This window comes from Neolamprologus multifasciatus, chromosome 19 (assembly GCF_963576455.1).
Source record: "Neolamprologus multifasciatus chromosome 19, fNeoMul1.2, whole genome shotgun sequence".
NCBI lineage: Eukaryota > Metazoa > Chordata > Actinopteri > Cichliformes > Cichlidae > Neolamprologus > Neolamprologus multifasciatus.
In genome coordinates, this window is record NC_140457.1 from 21,254,048 (window position 1) to 21,276,527 (window position 22,480).

The window sequence follows — 22,480 nt, forward strand, 5'->3', positions numbered from 1 at the left end:
GAGCTGAGGTAAACAGCTAGAGAGAGAGAGACTGGGGATATACTTGGAAAACTGCTTCCAATTTACTAAAATATCCATGAAAAAAAAAGCAACCAACCTCTGCAACCTCCTCTGCAAAGATGGCATTAAGGCCTGCAGTCATATGACTGTTACTCTTTGGCAGCTGCATGTACATTGCACTGTTAATTAATTCTTATTTAGGCATGGAGTTCCTACACTTAAAGCACATAAGACACAGGATTAGGAGGGGAGTGCTGAACAGTTGTGTATGCTCAACCAACTGTGACTGGAATAGGCGCTGTTGTTCTGTTTTAAACCACATCCTCTGACACACTCATTGCATGCATGTTTTTTTTGCGTCAGGGGGGCCACAGACAAGGGAGTTGCTGTGCTACAAGCAGCTAAACAGGTGAGTCAGGTGTCGGGAAACTGTGAAACTGTACCTGGCGTGCCTGACAATAGAAGTGCGACGCGTGAAGCCCTGGAGGAGCAGACTGTGCGCTGTCTGCTCTCCTGAAAGAAAGAGCTGGAGAAAAAAAACTTGCACCTTTTGTTTCGGTGTGACTCACTTCACACGTACTTAAACCTTTATCTTGGACAAAATATAGATCTTTAATATAAATGAATGCTCCATTTCTAAACACTGTGCACACAGACTAGGAATGCACAATTAACTTTGATATTTACATGTGTCAGGAGTAATCAGTCTCTTCCATGACTTCAGGGCATCCATGCTGCAGTGTAATGAATCTGCAGGAGCTGCAGGATTGGCTTTAACCTTTTAGGATATGACTGTAACTCTTTTTCATTTTCTGTCTTCAGTTGTCATGCAGTGCTTGCTTTACTGCATATGTGCATGTGTGTGAATCAGACAGCCTCTATTAAGAGTGTTTTGGAAGACCCACTGCTCCCACCAAATTAATGACCTAACAGCAGGAGGGATATGATGGGCACAGTCTGCCAAACGCCTGGGCGGATTAAAATACTGGCTGGCCTGAGACACTTCACCAATCTATCAGTGGTTTCTATTTCACAACGCAGAACTACTTAAAGCTCAAGCTTAAGAAAAGAGTGGGAGTGGATTAAAATAGCAGTTCTCCATTTTTTTTTCCTGTCACAGGTCAGATTCTGGCTGCTGTGAAGAGACAATATTAACAACAGATTTATATGTGAGAGACTTTTATGTTTCTGTTTTTTTTTTTTTTTAAATCAATGTCAGCTTATTTCGCAAGAATGTAATTTCTGTTAAGTCTTACTAAGCCTTTTACTTTCACCTTCAGAGATAAGATTTCTCTAACCATGTTCCCACAGTTTTTACATACTATGGGCAATTGTACGTGCTAGTGATGGGATTTCCGGCTCTTTTTAGAGAACCGGCTCTTTCGGCTCCAAACTGGCTCTTCAGGTTGTTTTGTTGCTTTAATTAATTTATTATTAACAATAATATAAAATTATGAACAAAAGGAATTACTAATGGGAAAAAAAGTGGTTTTATTTATATATGTTTATATATAAATATTTACGGTGGGCCCTAGAGACAAAGCACGTACAAACTCCAAAACACAGCTACCTAGATCACTTAAATTAGACAATTGAAGGCATACTTGTATGGTTTGTGTATTTATACACAAGCACTCATATATATTCAAATAATTAAAAAAAAAAGTTCATTTACTTGTTACTACCACACACCAAGCTCAACACTGCGCCCAGCATCCTGGAGCACTTCTGTTGTCTTTTGTACGTGTTTTGAAGTTTTTACATGTTTTGGAGTTTGTACATGCTTTGTCTCTAGGGGCCACTGTAAATATACTTTTATTTATTCACTCCACATGAAATGTAATAAACAAATCATATAATACAAAAACGAACTATTCCCAGTTCAACTTTTAACTATTTCAATTTTCAGCTTCTTCCTTTTAAACAAATCTAAAGTGAAACAACACAAAACACTGCAAACCACAACACAATTAAATATAAATTAAAATATGAAAACAAAAAGAAGATGCACATTCTCTGTCATATGGACCTGCATGAATAAACTTTCTGAATCCTTTATCATCTGCAACTGAAAATAATTGTGGATGATTACTATACCTTTCTAATGTGACGTTGTTGTCCCTGGCTCTCTTTCTCTGTCTCTCCCTCCCGCTCTGTTCCTGTGCTACTGCGAGTGTAACTACCGCCCCTCCCCCCTCTTCCCAGCGCAAAGCACAAGGCTTGAGTGCGGAGTGACGCGGAAAAAAGTGCGAGAGAGAGGGTGAGGGAAAGGAAAAAAAACCCACGGCTCGCGATAAGGAGCCGGCTCGCGTCGTTCACGTCAAAGATCTGGCTCTAAGAGCCATTTCGTTTGCCACCGACACATCACTAGTAGTGCCCTGAGAGGTCAAATGCACTGCAAGAAAACAGCAACATGCAACATTCACTTTTTTCTATGCTTTTAAGTGCTTTCTAACTAACAGTCACTCACCACTGGATGCACTGGAGAGCAACTTGAGGTTTGCATCTTGCCCACGGATATGTGGGGGGAGCCCGGGATTGAACCACCAACCTTACAATCAGCAGATAACCTGCTCTAAATCCTGAGCTACAGACACCCAAAAGAAAGCAGAAATATATAGAAAATATAAATAGAAAACTGCTGCAAAAACACAACGTACGCTGAATAAAACACAATGTTAAAAGACAATCACGCATAGAACAAAACAAGTGTCTTTGGGGAAACAATAATGTGACGGAACAGCTGTGGAAAATGTGGAGGGTGTTAGGAGTAAGAAAAACATGCAAAACAATCTATGTTATAATCGCATGATTCGTATAAAACTAGATATACCTGATATTGACTATGTGCACGTTAGCATATGCTACTTCCGGTGCGGAAACTCCTGTGGGGAGCTTTGTTTCCGGTGTCCTATTCACGCCCTGTTTATGGTCCAAAACAAGTTAAGCAAATGAATGAATCAAGCAGCGATTTACATTTCTATAGATGTCTTGGGCATTCACCCAATATATCTGTAAATGATGTTCATCGACTTGTCGATATTTTTCCCCTGCGCCTCAGGGCAAAAGAGAAAAGAGATTCAAATGTTATATTTCTCAGCTGTCCCTCATTTATCGCGGGTGTTATGTTCTAAAAATAACCAGCGATAGGTGAAATCAAGTAGCCAATTTTATTTTTTGACCCTGCAAAATGTTTTGTGGACATACAGTACTGCACTTCAGAGTCACACTGCTAGCGATCGATGCAGCGATTCTGTACTGTACAGGAGAGACGTCACGGAGGAGATCGTCTGCAGCGATCAGGACGCAGGACACAATGTGATGTAAAAAAAAAATAAGCATGCAAACTTGCACTAAAAAAGCTGCGAAACAGCGAGGTGAAAGGTGAACCTCATTATTAGCGAGGGACCACTGTAATTTTGAAGGTAAGTCACAACATATTCTTCGTACATACTAATGTATAGAAACCCTTACCAGCAATCATTCATTTTTTGTGTGGCTTTTTTCACGGTTTGTTAACATGCTGTGTAGGTGTGTACTTGACTAGCTGATATCAACATAACGGGAAACATCTGGTTTGACTATTCTTCACCTGTAGTTTGAATGCTGAACATTTGTCTGTTTAAATCATAAGACCAGTCACTATACAGAGATGTGCTTCTGAATGTGGACGATGTGTCTTCTGCTGCAGTGATGCAGTTCTGCTTGTGTTGAGTGATGTAAACAACTGATTGATCTAAACTCTTTAAACGTCAAAATTGATCATTAGATTTTTTATGACACAACAGTGGTGAGTGTTCCCACCTTCTGCTCTTTGTAACTTAACACAATCTTTCCGTTTTCGAGTTTTGGACATGATTTTGGAGTATATCTTCGCAGTAGCGATTGACCGCAAAGTAAAGCTACCGGAAATGTACAACCCACATCCGGTCTCAAACCAGGAAGTTAGCATTTTCTCGTGCACAGGGTAAATTAGCTGTTTACTGTTAGCTTGTCACTTCTGCAGCTGGTTCGTCACTTTATTGTCTCCCCCAAAACACTTTTTTTCCCTCGATTTCCTTTGTGTTGTGTACTTTTTGTTTGCTTTCTGTTCTTACGCTGCAGAACATTTGACCTCACAGGCCACCGTACATTCGCCTTTAACACAAGCGGATGTTAAGCCTACGACGCTGCGGGTGACCTGCAAACATAAACGTGACTCGAGTAGACACCTTCAATAAAATTTTATTGAAAAAAGTACCAATAAGCAACAAGAAATCCAGAAGAAAAAAAAAAGGATTTGTAGAGCAAAGCTCCGCATGTACAGCATATTGCACTACATAACAAATTGTCTTTACTTCCATTATATCAACAACCAAAAAAAGAAAAAAAATGTATATAAACATAAAAATGAGTGCACAGTAGAGTCTCGAAAACACACAATCAATGTTACAAAAATGCTACATTTTCGCTGGGTCTCATTTCTTGGTATACAGAGAGTGTGTGATAATCAAGACTTCATTGAAACTGAGCAGTTAAAGGCATATTCCAGGGTTTTTTCTTTCTTTCTTTTTTGTCTTGTTTTTTTAAAATCTTTTTTAGAAATACATTTACACTTTATCAGTTCTGTAAAAAGAAAGGACAGTTTCATGGTTACGAGCTCACGAGCAAAATCAACCGCAACCATGAATTCATTTGGTTTTGTGTATACAGGACAGTAAGATGTGCAAGGAATGTCGCAAGCTCATTTGTCTTTAAAAAAAACAAACAAAAAACCCAAAATGCTCTTGATCTCATTGACTTCAAAAAGGATCATACTGGTATTAAAAGTCATTTTACAAGCGTGAAGTGTCCTTATAAAATCAGACCCCTTTTCTTAAGAAAATACAATTTAAAAAAAAGAACGTTAAGAAAAACCACGAAGAAGAAATGTTATTACTTATAAAAATTCAAAACTTTCCTCAAAGGAAAAAAAAAACTTCAAATTTATATAAAGTGGACTACAAAATTCAAGACACTGACGGTTTCAATAAAATACGCATGTCTCTTTCTCACTGTCTCTCTTGGGATTTTCTGCGCTCACGTATGCCGTTTGAGGCTCGGGAACCTCATTCTAACAAAACTATACAGGGCACCACGGTGGCTTGTTTCCCTTTCCAATAAATCAAACCGGGCCATCGCACCCAAGCCTACTTGCTCGCTGCACCGAATACGCCTGACATGTGGCAAGATCAACTGAGGAGAACAAATCAGAGTAAATACTATACATCAACACTCAACAGATAAGAAACCTAAGGGATTTACAGATACAAAGTACTTTCCAGTGCATACTGATTACAACACAATGATTAAGATTAAAGAATTGAACACATACGAGTAAACTGACGCCCTGTGACTTGAGGAAGAAGGCAACCTTTTTGTGTCTAATGTCATGTCTGCCATTACTTGTTATGAGGGAGAGGTCGTGTGGGAAGGCGTCATTTTTGGATGGTGGAATTTTGAGTATCAAACACTCATCTGCAGTCTGTAGTTTTCTTCTTTGTGAAGAGCAGCAGCTGTACTTGTGTTTGCTCGGTTTAGATGATCGGCTTAGCAGTGACACCTGCTGCCACTTAAAAAGTAATCGTAACTACACGAATACAGTAGTTGTTCTTCTAAAGGTGAAGATGGCGTAACGATCGCCAACCTGCTCTCCACAGAGCCAAACAGCCGAAGCGTATACAAGTCCGGGAGACCAAAATAGAAAAAAGGAAAACAATGAAGTAATTGCACACACAGGTGTATACAGTAGAAATGGGCAAATACACTGAAATAAATAAAAGAAGAAGAAAGAAAAATAAATTACAAAGAAAGTGAACCGATGAACAACAACCATGTAATGAAGGAGCAGCACAAAGAGGAAGTCAAGAGCTGATGGTGAGACGGGGAGCTACACGGACTGGCTCAGCGTTCACGATCCGCAGGAAACTACAACCACAACCACATTCAGTGCACCTCGCACCACCTATGACTACTACGCTCAGTAGCTCCGTCCCCACCACAGCCAGCAAGTCAGCCTCAAACTCCTCAGTCGAACGGTACCTTTAAGAAGCGTGTGCTGAGAAAGTTGGCCGAGATCTAGGTTAAAATGGAGATGGGAGAGGCGACAACACCTCGAGGGGGTTTCGTCACGTATTAATCGGCGAGAACAGCTCTTCTTCTAACCATGTAACAGATTCTCAAGGTTACCAGTAGCCCACAAAAGTCTGTCCCTGAGACATCTTGAGAAAAAAAAAAAAAGCCCAACAACAAAAAAGATAAAGAACCTAATCGTCATGCAGTGATAAACTTGACACATTGTAAGGAGCATGTAATTACAGACCCCTGATATGTACTGCTCCTTGGGTCCAAAAGTTGGCCTGGGTTCAGCAATGAAAGAAGAGTAAAACAAAACAACAAACAGCATCTTTGACAGTGTCTTTAAACATATTCATATTTCAACAATAATTACAGTCTTTTTCACTTTTTCTTTTCTTTTTTTGTCCATTTCAGAGACTGCCCGTCTGCTGAGTCAGTGGTGATTATATGTGCTCAAACATCCCAAATCTGGATCTCAGCACCAACGACAATATATAATACCCCATAAAAGGTGGCCTGAGAGATTTAGTTTTACGCACTGTGTTCGGCATATTGTTTCGATGTTCTGAAGATACAGCGGGGCCGTGAAAAAAACAAAACAAAAAATCAAAACCTTTTTAACCGAGCCAACGTGTCTCTCACCAACTCTCCAGTGGTCTGAAAAACTGCGTGAGTGATCTTTCGAGAAGCGTCATCCAGATTGTGTTCAGTCAGGCCTCAACACTGAGGCACGTCTCAAGACAATGCGAATGGATAAATGTGAAATGCGGTGGTAAGGAAACAGGTGGTAAATGAAAAAAACAAATAAACAAACCAAAAAAATCAACCTTCATACGAGACAGAGGTTAGCTTGTCAACATTCGGATCTTTTGAAGGGTGGTATAGTGCAAAAACAGTGGATCCACAGCTCCACTTCAAGGGCATGGAGGTCTGAAAACAATCAAATGAAAGAAAAACATTGAAAAAAAAACCCCAAAGGGAATATTAGAGTAATATACTGGGAACAAGGGTCAAGTTAAATGAATAAAACAGCTGGTTTAGGTGTTACGATATCTGCAACAACGTGATTGACTTGTGTTCTAATATAGTGCAAGACCTCTAATAGTTGTTTACATGCGTGCAAAAGTCGGCACGTTGACGTGCGCTACATGTCAGATGTCATTTGCCCCCCGATATGTTGCAGGAAAAAGGCTAAAATGACAAGTAAACCCAGGTTAAGTGAAAGGATTTTAACAATAACAACACAAGATGTCCAAGTGCACATGCCTTGTTTTCCTTTTTCACTTTCTTTTTGGTGTCTGGCAAGTTTGCATGCAGTCACCTGGCTTGTTGGACCAGACGGTGACGTTAAGAAGTGCAGACTCCACCCAGAGAGTCAGCAGACCCAAACATCTGACATGTATCGTGTGACTCTCTTTGCATATTAAAAGATATTCAGATGACATATCACCGTGCACTCACTTTCACACGCACGGAAACTACTGTTCCCAGTATTTCTGAATAATACCAAGAGGTCGTGTTCAAAGAAAACCAAGGAGGGACAAAAGACAAACTGAAAGGAAAAAAAAAAAATGAAGAAAACATAAATGTTCCACTGAGGTGAGGTGCAAAATGCTTTTGTTCTGAGAAGTTGCCTCTTTGGAAGTTAGTAAAAATCGACTTGACTGGTCACCTGGGAAACTTCTTCTGCGTTTCCTTTCACTTCCTAACCATCTTCTCTTGCCTGTCAAAACTGCTCAATACTCATTCTGGCAGAAGACACTGAATAAGGCATTCCCAGGTTCTGTGAGAGGTCATTAAAGTGAACAAGAACAATGTACTGTACAAAACCACTACACCACAGGTATGCTAAAAAAAAAACAAAAGAAAGAACATTGCCCATTAGTGGAATCTCAGAGCAACATGGCATCTTCTTTGAAGGAAAAAAAAAACAACAAAAAACCCCCAAAACACAACCTGGTATAAAAGTTGGTTGTCTCCGTCCCGCGGTGACCTCAATTGTTTTCTCCCCCAAACAGACCCGTGTTAGATTAGACAGTGCCAGTAGGAGTCCAGTTCCTCACAGAGATGAATGAAAAACGGGGGACAAGGTCGCCTCACCTCCGTCCTCCACCCCCTCCTCCGGCTATGAACCCCCTATCAAACAGAAGACTGAGAATGGCCGCGGCCAGGCGCCACCACATCGGCCCCTGGTTCCTTTGGTTTCGTTGATACTGAAACAAAAACAAGACGAAACGCACAACAGTTAGAAACTCAAAACACAGCACCAGACACAGCCATTATTTGGGGTTCGCGTCGTGTTTATGTTGTCGGCGACCGACGCTGATTCACAGCGAGCATAAAACGTAACGAGACGCCGATATTTTCAGGGCACTCCGCTCCGCTTCCCAGCGATACTTAGCAGAGAGGATTCCCTTTGTGTGCAGGATCCTTTACGCGAGCCGGGCTTTCCCTACAGACATTCCTAGCCATAAACACATTTATCGCACGGTCACACTTTTTTTTATTCTAATCTTCCTGGCACAGACTAGCAGCAAGCAGCTCAGGAGGAGACTCTCTCAGGTTTGCGAGCCAATTGGATTGTGTGCGATTAGGAGGATAATGCTATCTCTGCTATTGAGAAGCTGAGATAAGATAATTGCACCAAATGGGATTAGAGGGCTCTTGATGAGAGGCAGGGAGTCTGTGGAAAAACACACGTGTCTGCACGAGAGGGCTACAGTAGTTGAAGATCTCATGCCCCGGACGAAAGGCAGACTCCGCTACACCTGATAGTGCCGAGGCTATTTTCAGACCAAGAGGGCCGTAAACTGAAAACAACTGAGGGGGGGATTTAAGATTACTTTTTCAAAACAATGCATGAAAGTGTACTACGTTGTCTTGATAACATTGTATTACTGTTTAGAAAAGCCAAAATATCCCAAGGCAGCGATTAGATACGCCATATTTGCACGACTAGTGTCCAAACCTTGACCTAGTTAACAGTCAAGAACTGCCACTGCGATAAGCCTCTGGGTTTCCATACTGTTATCACACTGTGGTGAACTTTGCAGGGTGTTGCATAAGCTCTAGCAGTTTCCAGCCAGCATGTTTGTATTCTACTTGCTTTCACCTGAAAAAAGAGGTAAAAACGCTACGGTAAACACAACCAGGAAGCTGTTTGTTTCATTATGACATGTCTAAATTTTGCCCTGGAGATATTTTGATAAGGATATAATAATAGTGTAATGTCTACTTCGAATAAACAAAGGCGGTATTTATTGGAAAGCACAAAATGTTGCATTGCTGGAAGCCGCCATGGGGGCTTGTAGTTTATTAAGTTACACATGAAAGAAAGGGGGGGGGGGGGGGGAATGCATGTATGCAATTATATCAATACTGTATGTCAATATTTAATGAGAGAGGATTTTTCTGTCAGAGCGTAAATCTCAAAATTAGTCAACTTCCATGAGAAGCGAATTCGTCTTTACAGTCCAAACCAGAATGCCCCCTGTGACCTTTCACCCTCGTTTCTATCAAGCTAGACACAAAGAAAGTGAGAGAATAAAAAACAGCAAGAGTGACAAAAGGAGGTGTGCAGGCCTGCTGCAAGTTAGTCATGAGTCACGACACCAACTGTCAAAATGAGGCTCTAAATTTAGCCAGCGATAGAGAAGCAGAGTGGAGCCAGATTCCCTATGTCGTCACGCTGACACCAGCCCGATGTGCTTTATCAGTGCAAGCTGTCTGTCAAGCCAGCTGCTCGCAAGCTCTGCCTTATCGCTTGAGCAAACAGGCCAGCCTCTGCAGCGAGAAGCCCCGCGTTGTTCATATCGGCGAGCGGAGAAGGGCCGGGTATCATGCGAACATAGCGGTTGCACAAGTTAATAGGCAACAGCGCAAACAGACGTTCCCGTCAACACAAATAATCAGAGAACAATGAAAGAAAAGTAAATACCATTTGTCATTGCTCCCAGCACCACTTTCCTCCCTCCCCTTCCACAAGTGCTGAAAGGAGAGAGTGCCGTGCCCTCACTGGAACAGTGACGAGATAAAGCGACAACCGCTGCGTGTAAGCGTGCAGGCGCGCACACACGGAGGAGATATTCAACCCTGCTTTCAACACCTCCTATCGAAAGCACCAGGAGTCGTCTCCCTTAAAAAAACATGGGGATGAAACCTAACTCTGCTCCTTGCCCTGCGCAGGCTGAAGCAGTCTTCCTGCCATTGTGAATGCCATTATTGCTGTGTCTCAAATGGCATGCCCGGCTAATGTCAGCCATCCCTCTGGGGACCTTAGAGTCCCCTCCAGCACTTTCTGACTGAGGAGCAATTTATCTGTCAGCATCCGCCAGCACTCCCTCCGCCACCTAATCCCTCCTTTCGCCAGGGGCCACGGGCTCCCATGGAGAGAGCACCGGCAGCCACGTTGCACCAAAATCCATCAAAAACGATGGCAGTCGAAGGCATTTAGATTGCTCTGGGACAATTGTCTGCGCTGAATAACTCGCCTACTGACAGGAGCAACAGGAATGAGACCTGGCAAACAGTACCGCTATTATCCAGCGATAGTTTTTTTTTTTTTTGTGCTAACTGCCAGACCGTGCGATACTGAGAAGTGAGAGACGGCAAAAGAGCAGAAAGCAGAAAAACAAGTATGGGTGTATTCATGCATGAGCATGTACACATGCACGCACAATACAATAACTTGCACAACCAGAACCAGAAATAGTAATTACAGAGGCTTCAGTGGAATCACGCATCCAAAACCACACTTAAGTGTTTGAGTTGTAAAAACATCCCTCAGTAACAGCAAACCGCGAAGAAACTTAGCACAGTAGCAGAAGCACAGCCATGCTCGGAGAACAAAAGAAAATAATATATATATTTTTTTGCCTTTATCAAATATTCACTATCTAGGCATATGTGTCTTCAGGATATGACTTTACAGGATGGTTTTCACTCTGACTGTCCTCTCTGCTGTTTACTCAACCAGCAAAGTGAGCACAAACCACTTCCTCATCTCTTGACCCAGGCCTGCCTCCGATGTGCGTCAGTAGATCCTGGTCGCACACACATAGCAACCCTCCTGTCTGACCGTCTGTGTGTGTGTCTGCCCGTGTCACAATACATGAGTCATGCTACTTGCTGCGGCAGTATAAATAACATCTGCTTGATAAAGTGCATGAGAAAAATCAGAAGCTGTCTCATAGATTAGAGTCTAAATTTAAAAAGAAAAAAGAATATATATATATATACATATTTTTATGTGCACGGGTCATCCCATTTCCCCACAGGGAGTTTTCAAGACAGCTTAGGACAGTTGTCATTTGATCATGTGAAGTTCAATTTCCATTTTCCATTCTCCATCCCCCCCCGTATACATCCTTAAACCATCATTATTATGGATCTCACCTCCGCAGTCTGCCTATGACTGAGAAAACTTCTGTTTTGGGTGTGTGTGTGCGTGTGTGTCTCCTGTGGCTGCGCCTCGCAAAGGGAAGGGGCTGCCTTGAGACTCCCTGGAACCACAGCTGTTCCCCTCTGGGCTCACGTGGGGAGCTTCGGGTTACAACATGTTTACCTACTTCTACCACTTCTGCTTTTTTTCCTGGATGTATCAGCATGCGTGCATGTGTGCGTGTATAAATGTGTGAAATAAATATGTGTGTAAAGACTGTTAACCACCTGCGCAACAAAAGTACTTGTACTTTGCAGGAAATCTCCCTGGAGGGGGGGGGGGGGGTGTCTGTGCATATTTTGTGCATATTTAAAGATAAAGAAATAAAAGCATGTCACGGGTTTTACAGCACGCCCAAACAGCAGTGTCATGCCGATACAGTGGACACTGTCGCTGTGACCACCGTGTGTCGTTTGAGTGCAGGCATCCTCCACACCAACAGCCTTCAGAGCACATTAAGGAAACAGGGGAAAAGAGAGCGAAATAAACAGGAAGAGGAGGCAGGGGAAGGGGGTGGGGTGGGAGTGTGTGTGTGTGTGTGTGGGGGGGGGGGGTGAAGTGGGGGAAGGGCTGTCCTCGTTCTGAAATGTCTTTGGCTTGAGGGAAAAGAGGGGCAGAGGGGGTGGGGGTTAGGTACTGGGGTAAAGTTCTGCATGTGTATAGCCTCTCCAAAACAAATATAAAGCGAGCACCATAACAGAGAGGAAACTTTTGACCCACAATTAATCTCTGTCAGATCAAAATGAGATCCAAATATTGATTTAAAAAGAGCAAAAAAAAAAGGTTTGCGGATGATGTGGCTAATGTGTGGACTTAACTTTTCCCTGCTCCGACTTTATAAACACTTAACCTGTGGTGCTTATTCGCACACGGACACAAGTTTCCTCTCTAGTTTGATGGCAGCAAATTTAACTTTACGGTTTATGGAGTCTTTTGTTTCTTATATTGTTGACAGAACGTTGGCGTATCTTCCTGTCTTTACTGCTCTCATTTTACCAGCTCAGATAGGACACATAGAGACTATCTGACAAAAACAACAACAACAACAACAAAAAAAACCAATATAGGTGTATTTGCCTGTTATCAGGCACAGGGAGCAATCTGCAATTTAGTCAAATTTGAAAACTGTCAAAAGAATCGGGTTGCCCTCCACACTTAATGTGAGGCATGCTTGTTTCACTACCATCCGGCACCACCGTTTGTCTCCCAGTATTGCACAATCAGCTGAACGCATCCATCCTCCTCACCAGTTGCAGGCGTTCCCAGTGAAACTGGTCTCCTATGAGCTGGAGTTTCTGTCCGATGCAGGCCTCCACGCTGCGAGCCGCGGGTCGCTGGCGGGGCAGGCGCTCCATGCTGTTTTGCTGTTCCGTGCTTCCTTGTTGACTCGCTCTGTGATCCCCGACGAGCTCGAAGCGTGCCGGGAAGTGCAATCGAAAACCTGCGTTACCTGTCGAGTGTCAGGACTCATGCTTATTATTTTGTAAACAACACGTGCTCAGCAAAATAATCTCAATACAGCAATGATGCCGGGCGTGCCGTTCTTTTGCACACAGGTAAGGAGATCCATCAGTCTCCTGAAGTACTGCAGAACGCGCCTTTCAGCAAACAGGTTGCTCAGCTATATATCCACAGTTTACCCAGCTGTGGTTATTCCTTTGTCTTCTTTAATGACCTTTAATAGTTTCACAAAATAAACCCACATGACTAGTAGTTATAGAGCTCCTCTGGAATGGTTACTTGTTTATGGCACCAGAGTAATTGCTGTCACTGATAATCAGCTCTCCGAAGAGTTGCTGCACAGGTGAGCACTTCTGTCACATCCTTTCAGTCACAATGCCAGTCTGGCGCCTTTTGAATAGCAAAGCAGCTGGGTACACTGCATACAGACCATAAAAGTGAATGTGATGACGACTATGAGGCGCCAGGGGTGAGATCAGCGCAGTAACGCTGTTAACCATCCCTCACGGTGAGTCTCGCATTGTGCTCTCGTGCGTCGGTTTTTATAACACCGGTTATCACGCACAAGGCAGTGTTCCCTTTTCCTCCCCTCTTTTGAAATATGGTATGTTGTCAGCCTCACCGTAGAAGAGTGGTCTGGGCTCCTCTGCGACTCCACAGGGCAGCATGCCGTTGTTTGGTACCAGGGCAGGACCGGGTGTCTGTGTGCCTCGATGTTCACACTTTATCTCCCTGAATGTGGTGCGCCAACAGTTGGCTTTTGGCTCAAACACATCGTCCTCCTCATCGTCCATACGGGGTGCGCTTTGAAACGAGCAGCCTTAAAAGTAACGTGACAGGAAAAGAACAAAGGAAAGGTTAAAGCCGAACACGTAGTAGTTCGTCTTCCAGCGGGCACGGCGTCCCAAGTTCCCTTCGCTAATGAATCCAACCTTGGAGAAATCCACACTAAGAGCTGATGAGATGATCTCAGACACATTCATTATTCGTTCCTTCCTCCAAAGCATTCATTATCATTATAGACAACCTGTCTGGCCTATAATGAGTGCCCTCAAATCAATAAAACCACAGTGGATAAGTTGGGGAGGAGAAAATGAGCAAACGGTCTGCCTTAATTTGTGGCAAAGATCTCAGTGCTTATTTAGACAAATAGCTCTGCTCAACTCGGTGATGAAACCACACAATTCACTGTGGTTAGGCAAGTCAGTTGAGCCACAGATACATTTAAAGGACTTTGCTGCCTAGATTAAATAAGAGGTAGATTATCTTTTGTCTGTGCTAAGCACATGGATGGGGGTTTCAATAATAGTCCCATAATTACTAACTTTGCTAATAGTTGGTATTTTAACAGTATATGTATATATATATGAAAGTTATATAGATATTAGAGCAGATATTTGATGACAATAATAAAATGCCTCATTATGATTCATCATACCCAATTTACCGCAGTGTGGCAAGAATCTCAAGGAGCACTTGGCAAACTCTCCAGAGTCAATACTAGACTGCACTCAACTTTGAATAATACAGTGGGTCAAACAGTCATCAAAATACGGGTGAAATTCAAGTTGGCCTCACTGGCAAAACTCAAAGTCACCACTGCAGTTGTATTACGGGGTTAGACTACTACCACACTTCCAAATTAGGATCCACAGCAAAAGGGTAATGACAGTCTTTGAGGATAATCCTACGCCACTCTCCCTTCCCTGGTCTGTCAGCCTGCCAAGCTCCCGGAGAAAAGAGTTTTCCTTTCTTCACCCAGCATAAGCAGATTGGCCTGGCTCTAGCATGCCCAGACCTCACGATATACTGTGTGCGTTCACAATAAACCCTGTGCGTAAAGCCACTTAATGCTTTGTTTTGACAAACACACAGAAAGAACATGTGCATGTGCGTGTGTGTGTGTGAGAGAGAAAACCTTAGGTTCAACTTCCAGACACACAGGCTTGCTGTCTGTACTGCTCTACTGACCAGGCAGTGAGCTGCATGTTTGTGTCAGACAGTAGCTCCCCCTGCTGCAGACAAATTAACAAAGGGGAAGGAGCGAAAGATGCGGTGGTGGAGGTGGTGGCGAGGGAGCTCTGTTATTGACACAGTTTCAATCCAACGGCTTTAAGAGCCTTCCACCACGCCGTATCGGCTTTATGTAACATTACTCACACCGAGAAATGAAGCCTTCTCACGCTCAAGCTCGGCCACTCACCACACATTTATAACATATAGAAATAAAGCAGAGCGCGTTTTAAACCGACATTTGACCGAAAAGACATGCAAAAATACAACTTGTGGCGAGAAATAAAGAGTGGGCATATGTGTAATACGCTGATTCATTTAATTATAGGAAAAAAACAGTCGTTACTGCGTTTTAACAGAGCACCCGGGGACGCACTCGGCGCCCCGCGGTCTGAAGTCCATTCACCCAGCCGGGCTGGAGCAAACCGGGAAAGCCGGTGTAATTCAAATCTGCGCTGGGTGAATGACAGGCCGTACATTTAACCGCGTTTACGAGCAGACAAGCCCGGTGGTTATGTGCAGTAATATAGGGCGAATGAATGCAGACGCGAATGGAAAGCAGCGGCACGTTGCGCTGTCGGTTCTTATTTTTAAGGACGCGCATGTTACCTGATGTAATCAGCTCGCTCCGGTGGACAGAGTGTGCCCTGGACGAGGACATTTAACAGCGTTTAAAAGTGTCTCCCGTGAACTTACCACACAGATCGGCTTCGCTGTAACGACTGTCCTATAACCGGAAAACAAAAAGAAAACAAAAGAAAAAAGCCTAAGAGTTCAGAATCCCGCTGAGTCAAACGACTTTAGTCCTTATCGCCTCCACGACTACTTCCATTCTGCGAGGAAAAGCGCCAGCAGCCTATTTCTTTGCAGGCATGTCAGCTGACTCCGCCACCGGGGCGTGGCGCGAAAAATTAGTAAACAAACCCTCTTTAAAGAGGCTTGCTTTCCCTCCGGCACACTTGCACTGCTTCCAAGCGAAGAAAGAGCATATCCCTTTAAGAGCCGGCTACATATGGGTGCTGCAACCAATAGCCGACTTTGTTGTTATCCCGCCTTCTCGGTCGTGTAATCAGACACGTGGAAGGGGAAATTCCCCAGAGCACGAGACCGCTTTCTCGCTACTACTGTTGATCATCTGGCTACTCTGGTCAGATAGCGCTGTCATCTTGTGGGTTTTTTCAGCCGTTCTTTGCCCTGACAGCTGTATATTAATATATTTATCTGACATTTGAGAATTTGCTGAAATAATTCAGCCCGTAATTAAAGTTGATTACAGCTCGAAGCATATATCACAGTATGCTGTATCCTGTGTTTTTCTCTATGGTAAGTACTGTGCAAACGTCTTTCATTTGTTTATATTTTGCAAGGAAAATGAGAAATAGGTAGAGTGATCTACTGAAACGCAAACACATGTGTGGAAGCACAGCTTATTTTGATTATAGAACAGAGGTTCTGTAATCCCAATAAGCTTGACTGTCAATATTTGGTGTAACCATCTTTATTCTTCACCGCAGCCTGAACTCTCTTAGGTAATCTTTATGTAAAGTCGTCTACAGGAATAGTTCTCCAGGCTTGTTGAAGAACATTCAGAGCTCTTCTTTGGATGCCGTCTGCCTGTTGTTCTGTTCTCTGTCAAGATGATGCCACACTGGTTCACTGATGTTGAGGTCCAGGCTCAGAAAGCCATGACTGATGTGTTTTTCTACCCAAGGTATACATTTACTGCACAATCCTTTTTCAGATTGTGTTTGGAAACTGAAAAATTAAGCCAGGTTTGAAATCTGATGGCAGCGATATTCAAAATCATTGACTGAAGTGGGGCTTTAAAACATGATAGACCCTCCACTGCGTTTTACAGACAGCTGTAGATATTCACTGTTGTACCCCCTGACCTCGTCTGTACTTTACTGATAGGGATTTAAATTTGGATTTTCACTTCACAAAACCTGTTATCGCTGATTTTCAGTCTCGTTCTTGTGTAATTTGGGACACCTCAGCCTTTTTCTTCCCATTTCCCTTCCCTAAGAATGGCTTCTTTACAGCCACCACTCCACTGAAGCCATTTCTGATAATGCTTTAGCAAACAGTTGATGAATTTAAGGTCCAGATGCACCTCTCTGGTCCTGTGTCAGGTCTTTGCTAGATTTTCCCCCTTTTTCTTAAGTACTTGACTTTCAGACACTACACAAATTACTGGGTCCCTGACTCAGGACCATGACAGTACCCCCTCTTAAGGGTTGGCTCCAGGCAGCAGGTGGAGGGGGGTCCAGGATAGAGGGCTTGGAGCAAAAGCAGAATTACAAGAATTATTGGCTCATTGGAAGTAAAATATAAAGAAATGAGGTTCTGTTTAAAACTTTTGCACAGTACTGTAGGTGTATTCACATTCACAGACTCAGTTTCTTACTGGGACAATAATATACTAAACAGCATCAAGTCACTATAGTATGATATCTATGTTTCAGTAGCTACTTGAAAAGGGAGGTCACATCCTGTACCTTAGAGAGCAGTACACTTTAGTAGAGAAACCAGACTTTTGCTAAAAGGGAAATATATATCAAGGTAGACTAGTTAAATATTTTGTCAGACACTGGATTATATTCATTTCTGCTGGTCACTCTGACCTGTCATAGACTCTGCAGTAAAGAAGTCATTTTTAGAATGATTTCAATATGTAATGGATGTGAAACTGTATAACAGTGTAAGAGACAAGTCACCATCTATGAAAGGCTTTATGAGAGATCTGTGTACCACATTCGCAGCTGAAGACATCTAAACCGTGTCATTTGTGCTTTTGTTGATGCTGCTGATAAGTATATTCTTTAAAACTGTGGTCTATGTACCTCTATGTTAATGTGACACTTTGAATTCTGCACTATATTGTGGGTTTATAAATCCACAAAAGGTGGGCTTCATGTCAACATTTTGCCCAAGTGTAATTTATTATGTTTTCCACTTCTGATCGCCACAGTGTTTGAACAAAAGTACAGGTTACATTTACAGACTATAATTTCAGAAGTTTTTATGCTTGTGTTTGTTCAGTGTCGGTAGAAATGACCTAGATTCAGCTGGAAGAGGGCTGCATCTTGATCAGTTTAATTAGGCACCTGCAGAGAATACTCACGCTTTTGTTTTGTTTTTTATCACAAAAACAACAATCAGAGGCTTTTCACAGATGCTTTAACTGGGACAATATGATAGCTCTTGAAACTGTCACATTATCAGAGGTTTTAAATCAGGTCATCTCAGAAAAAGCACAAATTACAGAGTAATTGGAAATCCAAATACATCATAAAAATGTTTAACTTACGATGCTGAAGCTATCGGAATGGATGCGAGGGAATGTTCAAAGAACTGGAGGCAACAAATGTGTTTGTCCCTGAATTAAACTGAAAGCAACAAAGAGCAATGACCCTGGTTTCTATTGGACAGCATTGCATATAAACCCCTGGGGCACAATTACACAGTAATTAACACATAATACACCATGCACACAAATCCTGACAATGATGTGAGGCAATGTACAGGCGCTATAAAGACTCCCCCAAGAAGTCTAAATCAGGCCTTGGAGTTGATCCTGGAACCGACCTGTTGCGATGGTGGCGTCCTAACATTCAAATTCAGTGAACAACCCATAATTTCACAAATGTTTTTAAAGGCAGACTGCATGGCTAGGTGCTTGATATTACACATCCGTGGCAGATGGGACTGAAAACACTTGAATTTGTTATATACTATTATCCGTATACAGTATTCAGTGCTATGCTAAATTGTCTCCAGTAGGCATGTTGTTATCAAGTGCAGGGCAGATACTGGTAATTTGCCCCCTGTTGTCAGAAGAGCTGTCTCCAATCACTGATCAATGAACCCTGGGACAGCTGGAGCTGGGGCCGACCCTCTGAATTCTCTCACACGTAACACACCCCACCCCAACTCCTCTTTCTCCCTCTCACTGTCATTCAGCTGTGATCATGTCCCACCACTGAGCTGTGTGAGAAGTCACGGGTCCCTGCCTCCTCTGTTATGCGTTAATTGGATAGACTGCTAGGTTGGCCTTTGTCCCACCTGCAGTTTCTTCGAAGGGGTGGGTATGCATGAAAAGGGGATATGTTTCCTCATGCACAGTGATATTGGAAACTCGATCACCTCTTGCATGAGTGGCAACAAAAGGCTCAAAGATGAGCATTATTTGCTGCTTCCTTTTGTACTCTTGCCAAACAAAGACAACCCCACCACCACCAGCACACACACACACACACACACACACACTTAAAACACCTGTAATTACTATAGAATCCCTTTAAGTACAGGTCATTGTTGTACACGCTGTATGAAAGCTAGTGCTACAATACGTTCTCATGTCAGCTGGGAAAAGATACAGATAGGCATGTATATTAGATAACCTTGCATTTAAATGGTTTAGCGTTTGAAAGAATTTGGCGTTAATTATTAATGAAAAACCTAAGTACATAGTATTGATGACATTAAAATATCATTGGAAAACAAAGCCGAGTTATTCATTAATAAACATTAGTGTGCAGTGTAGAAGTGCAGCAATCATTGAAGCTATAGGCCAACTCTCAGTGGGACACAGACACGGGCATTTAAAGCACAAATAGTGTAGTGCAGTGATGTATTCACTGCTACTCTTGCCATCATCTACAAACATGCATTTTAAATTGGAGACGCTGTTGACTTAACTGAGTCGCGTCTATCAGTATGTGGATTAAAGTTCTGCAGCGATGTGCTCACCTACAGCTCTTGGCCCTTATTGTCTCTTTGGTGTGATAGTCATTGACTCCTGTTTGGTTGGTGGAAACAAGTGTTCAGAAATAAGTTCCCACAAACGCCCGAGATGCCTGGGAGAGAAAAGACGGGCATCGGTTCACGTTACATCAGAAAACTGTTTCTAAAGAGCGACGCGTGCACGCCTGCACACACTTACAGTAGTACTCCTTCTCGCACGAGCATGCACGTGGCTGCACAATCACACGCCCTACTTCCTCTGTAACCTCAAAAGCCCATTCTCCCTCTTGATATCTCATTCTCTATATGAATGTGCACACGCAATTCATCACAAACACACACACTCACACACACAGAGCATCTCGCAAAACATGCTCCGCATGTGAATCCTGCCTGGAAACTAAGAAGGATGGATTTCATTTGCTTCAACTGGACATGTGCCATGGCAACCACATCCTGACTACAAGCCAGTTAGATGAGACTTGCACAGGACCATGACCCAATGGCAGAGGTGACCTGAAAACAAAAGAGGGATTGCCTCCTTGACACCCAGCAATCTCATCCTGTAGTCCTTCATGTTTGTTTAATATGACTTGTATTCTTCAGATCTTCCTCTAAAGATTTGGACAACACGATCAAGATCATAGAATTAGACAGCATCTGGAGCTGGAATATTAGGCACACACATATACACACATCATTCATGACTTGGATTTACACTGTTTTACATTTATTTCCTTGATATTTACTCAAACCTCAATATGAATTTCCTCAAAACAGGCCAACAAGTAGTTTTCTTGCTGCTGGCTATTTTAAAATGTAATTTCCAAATAGTAATAATAATAATAGTAAAATGATTATACCGTGTGTATGTATGTTCAGTAGTGGTGCAACGGATCACGGTTGATCCGAAATCCGAACTGATCCCACTCCACGGTTCGGTACGCACGTGATCTGAAGATGCGAAAAAGAAACTACCTAAATGAACATCCATCCAAAGTAGTAGTAGTATAAGGATAAGCTAAAACATATAACCTCTTTGGCTGCATGCACAAAATGGGAATAGTTTTTGAGTTTTGAGAAACATTCCAATAAATCTCCAAATCAACTAGTTGTCTCTTGTGGCCATAAACATCTGAGTTTATAAGATGTCTGTTATTGCTACTGGCTTGTAAGTTTTGCTTAAGAATCTTATTCTCGACCAATATTCAGGAATAATTAAATTTTAATTACACATGTATTACACATTTGGTAATTTCACAGTTATAACACTGGCCTTGGAAGCGGTAAAACAGATAAATAATGTTAAGTATATAAAACTGACCTAAGACAAACCTTAAAACGTCTTTGCTTAAGAATACTTTGGATTTTGGACACATGCCCATGCTGCGACTGTGTAAACAAACTTAGCTCTCCACAGCATAAATAATCCTTGGACACACACACACGCTCATGCATTTATATTTATATGAATGTGTAAATCTCCTATGAGAATAACCATTTATATTGCATATTTCCATTAACATTTAAAGCTTGACATAGTCTCTGCACTGCAAATCTCCCTGATCTTCTCCAGACTCACACTCCCTCCTGCTCCCTGTGGTCTTCATCAGCATGTCTGCTTACTGTACCTCCCATTAATCTGAGAACTATGGGTGCAAGGGTTTTCTCTTAACTGTATCCAAACTTTGGAACACCGTACCCCCTCACATCCACGAGCTGGACTCTTAAGCTTAGTCACTTTGATGGCGTTAGCTGTATAACTATTTGTTTAATTTGATATATTTTTATAATACCATTTTAAACTGAGCTGAGCTTTGCTTTTTTATGGTGTAATTCACTCTTACTGCTTTAATTGTTCGTCAAAGGCATAATTAAATACAATGTATTATGATTGTTTTTGCAGGTATTTTAACATAATCAAAGTATATAGGATTTACAGTTTACTGTCCTTACATGTGTTTACCCATGTATGAGCTGTGTTTTTCTGTTCTGGTAGGCAGCGCCACTGTTAGAAATGAAAGTCTATTTTCTGTCAGTCTACAACCCCTCACAGGTCCTCTCAGGTGAAGACACATTGAATAATGTAGCAGGTGTGGAGAGGAGGAGTGGGGTAGTTTTGTGCTTGAACCCGGCCGCTTTCAAAAATTGTGAAGGTGAAGCTAGTTATGAAGCAATGACATCCGATCTGACCGCCGTAACTGAGAGCGCTGACACAAATGGCCACCTATTGTAAGGGCCGTCTGGTAATCATACATCCCCGTCTGGCTTGCACACTGACGGCCAAACCTCACACTCTCGGGGGTGACCCAGATACAAAAGCCCTTTGTTTTCGTGGGTGCACACATAAACAGACACTAAAGAGAAATCTAGAAATCCCATAGTTCTCCCCATGGCATTGGTTTGGTTTAAAAGATGCTTTAAAAGAGCATCAGAGTGTGCAACATCCCACTTTGTGAGTCTAGACTCAGGATGATGACACAATCACTTTGCCTCTGAAAGAAGTTTCCGTCTAAAACATTTTTATTAATCTAATGAATGTCTGTTTGTTGTCAACAAATTATATAATTATAATACCAACCAACAGACCTATTGCAACTACGTGGCTGTACAATCCAAAGCTTATAGACTTTTATTTCATTTGTCTCTGTGGGAGAAGAAGGAATCTGACGCGTAATGGCACAGGGAACATTTTCACATACTCTGACCCTTTGTTGAACCGAC

The 22,480-nt window shown here is 42.4% G+C and overlaps 1 protein-coding gene across 2 annotated transcripts; it reads right to left on the bottom strand.

The window, feature by feature from the left end:
- Positions 1 to 2,811: 2,811 nt before the first annotated feature.
- On the bottom strand, positions 2,812 to 15,959 carry bmf1 (BCL2 modifying factor 1). Of its 2 annotated transcripts, XM_085143493.1 has the most exons (5): positions 15,707 to 15,959; positions 13,620 to 13,817; positions 12,784 to 12,986; positions 9,122 to 9,208; positions 2,812 to 8,309 (listed from the first exon to the last, which is right to left on the bottom strand). In XM_085143493.1, the coding sequence occupies exons 2-5, from the start codon at positions 13,789 to 13,791 to the stop codon at positions 8,193 to 8,195; spliced, it is 579 nt and encodes a 192-aa protein (XP_084999619.1). In that variant the 5' UTR covers positions 13,792 to 13,817; positions 15,707 to 15,959; the 3' UTR covers positions 2,812 to 8,192. The 2 variants fall into 2 exon arrangements, with proteins under 2 accessions (XP_084999619.1, XP_084999618.1); XM_085143492.1 differs by lacking the exon at positions 9,122 to 9,208 and having other exon boundaries at positions 2,816 to 8,309; positions 15,707 to 15,940.
- Positions 15,960 to 22,480: the final 6,521 nt, after the last annotated feature.

Bases quoted from the DNA above. Each gene is read 5' to 3' on its own strand.
- bmf1 (XM_085143493.1), bottom strand. From the start codon at position 13,791: ATGGACGATGAGGAGGACGATGTGTTTGAGCCAAAAGCCAACTGTTGG. The intron at 9,209-12,783 runs GTGAGGAGGATG...CTCTTTTTTCAG, and splicing joins ACTGGGAACGCCTGCAACTG to GTGAAAGCAAGTAGAATACA. The intron at 8,310-9,121 runs GTATGGAAACCC...TTTTTGTTTCAG, and splicing joins TTCACCACAGTGTGATAACA to TATCAACGAAACCAAAGGAA.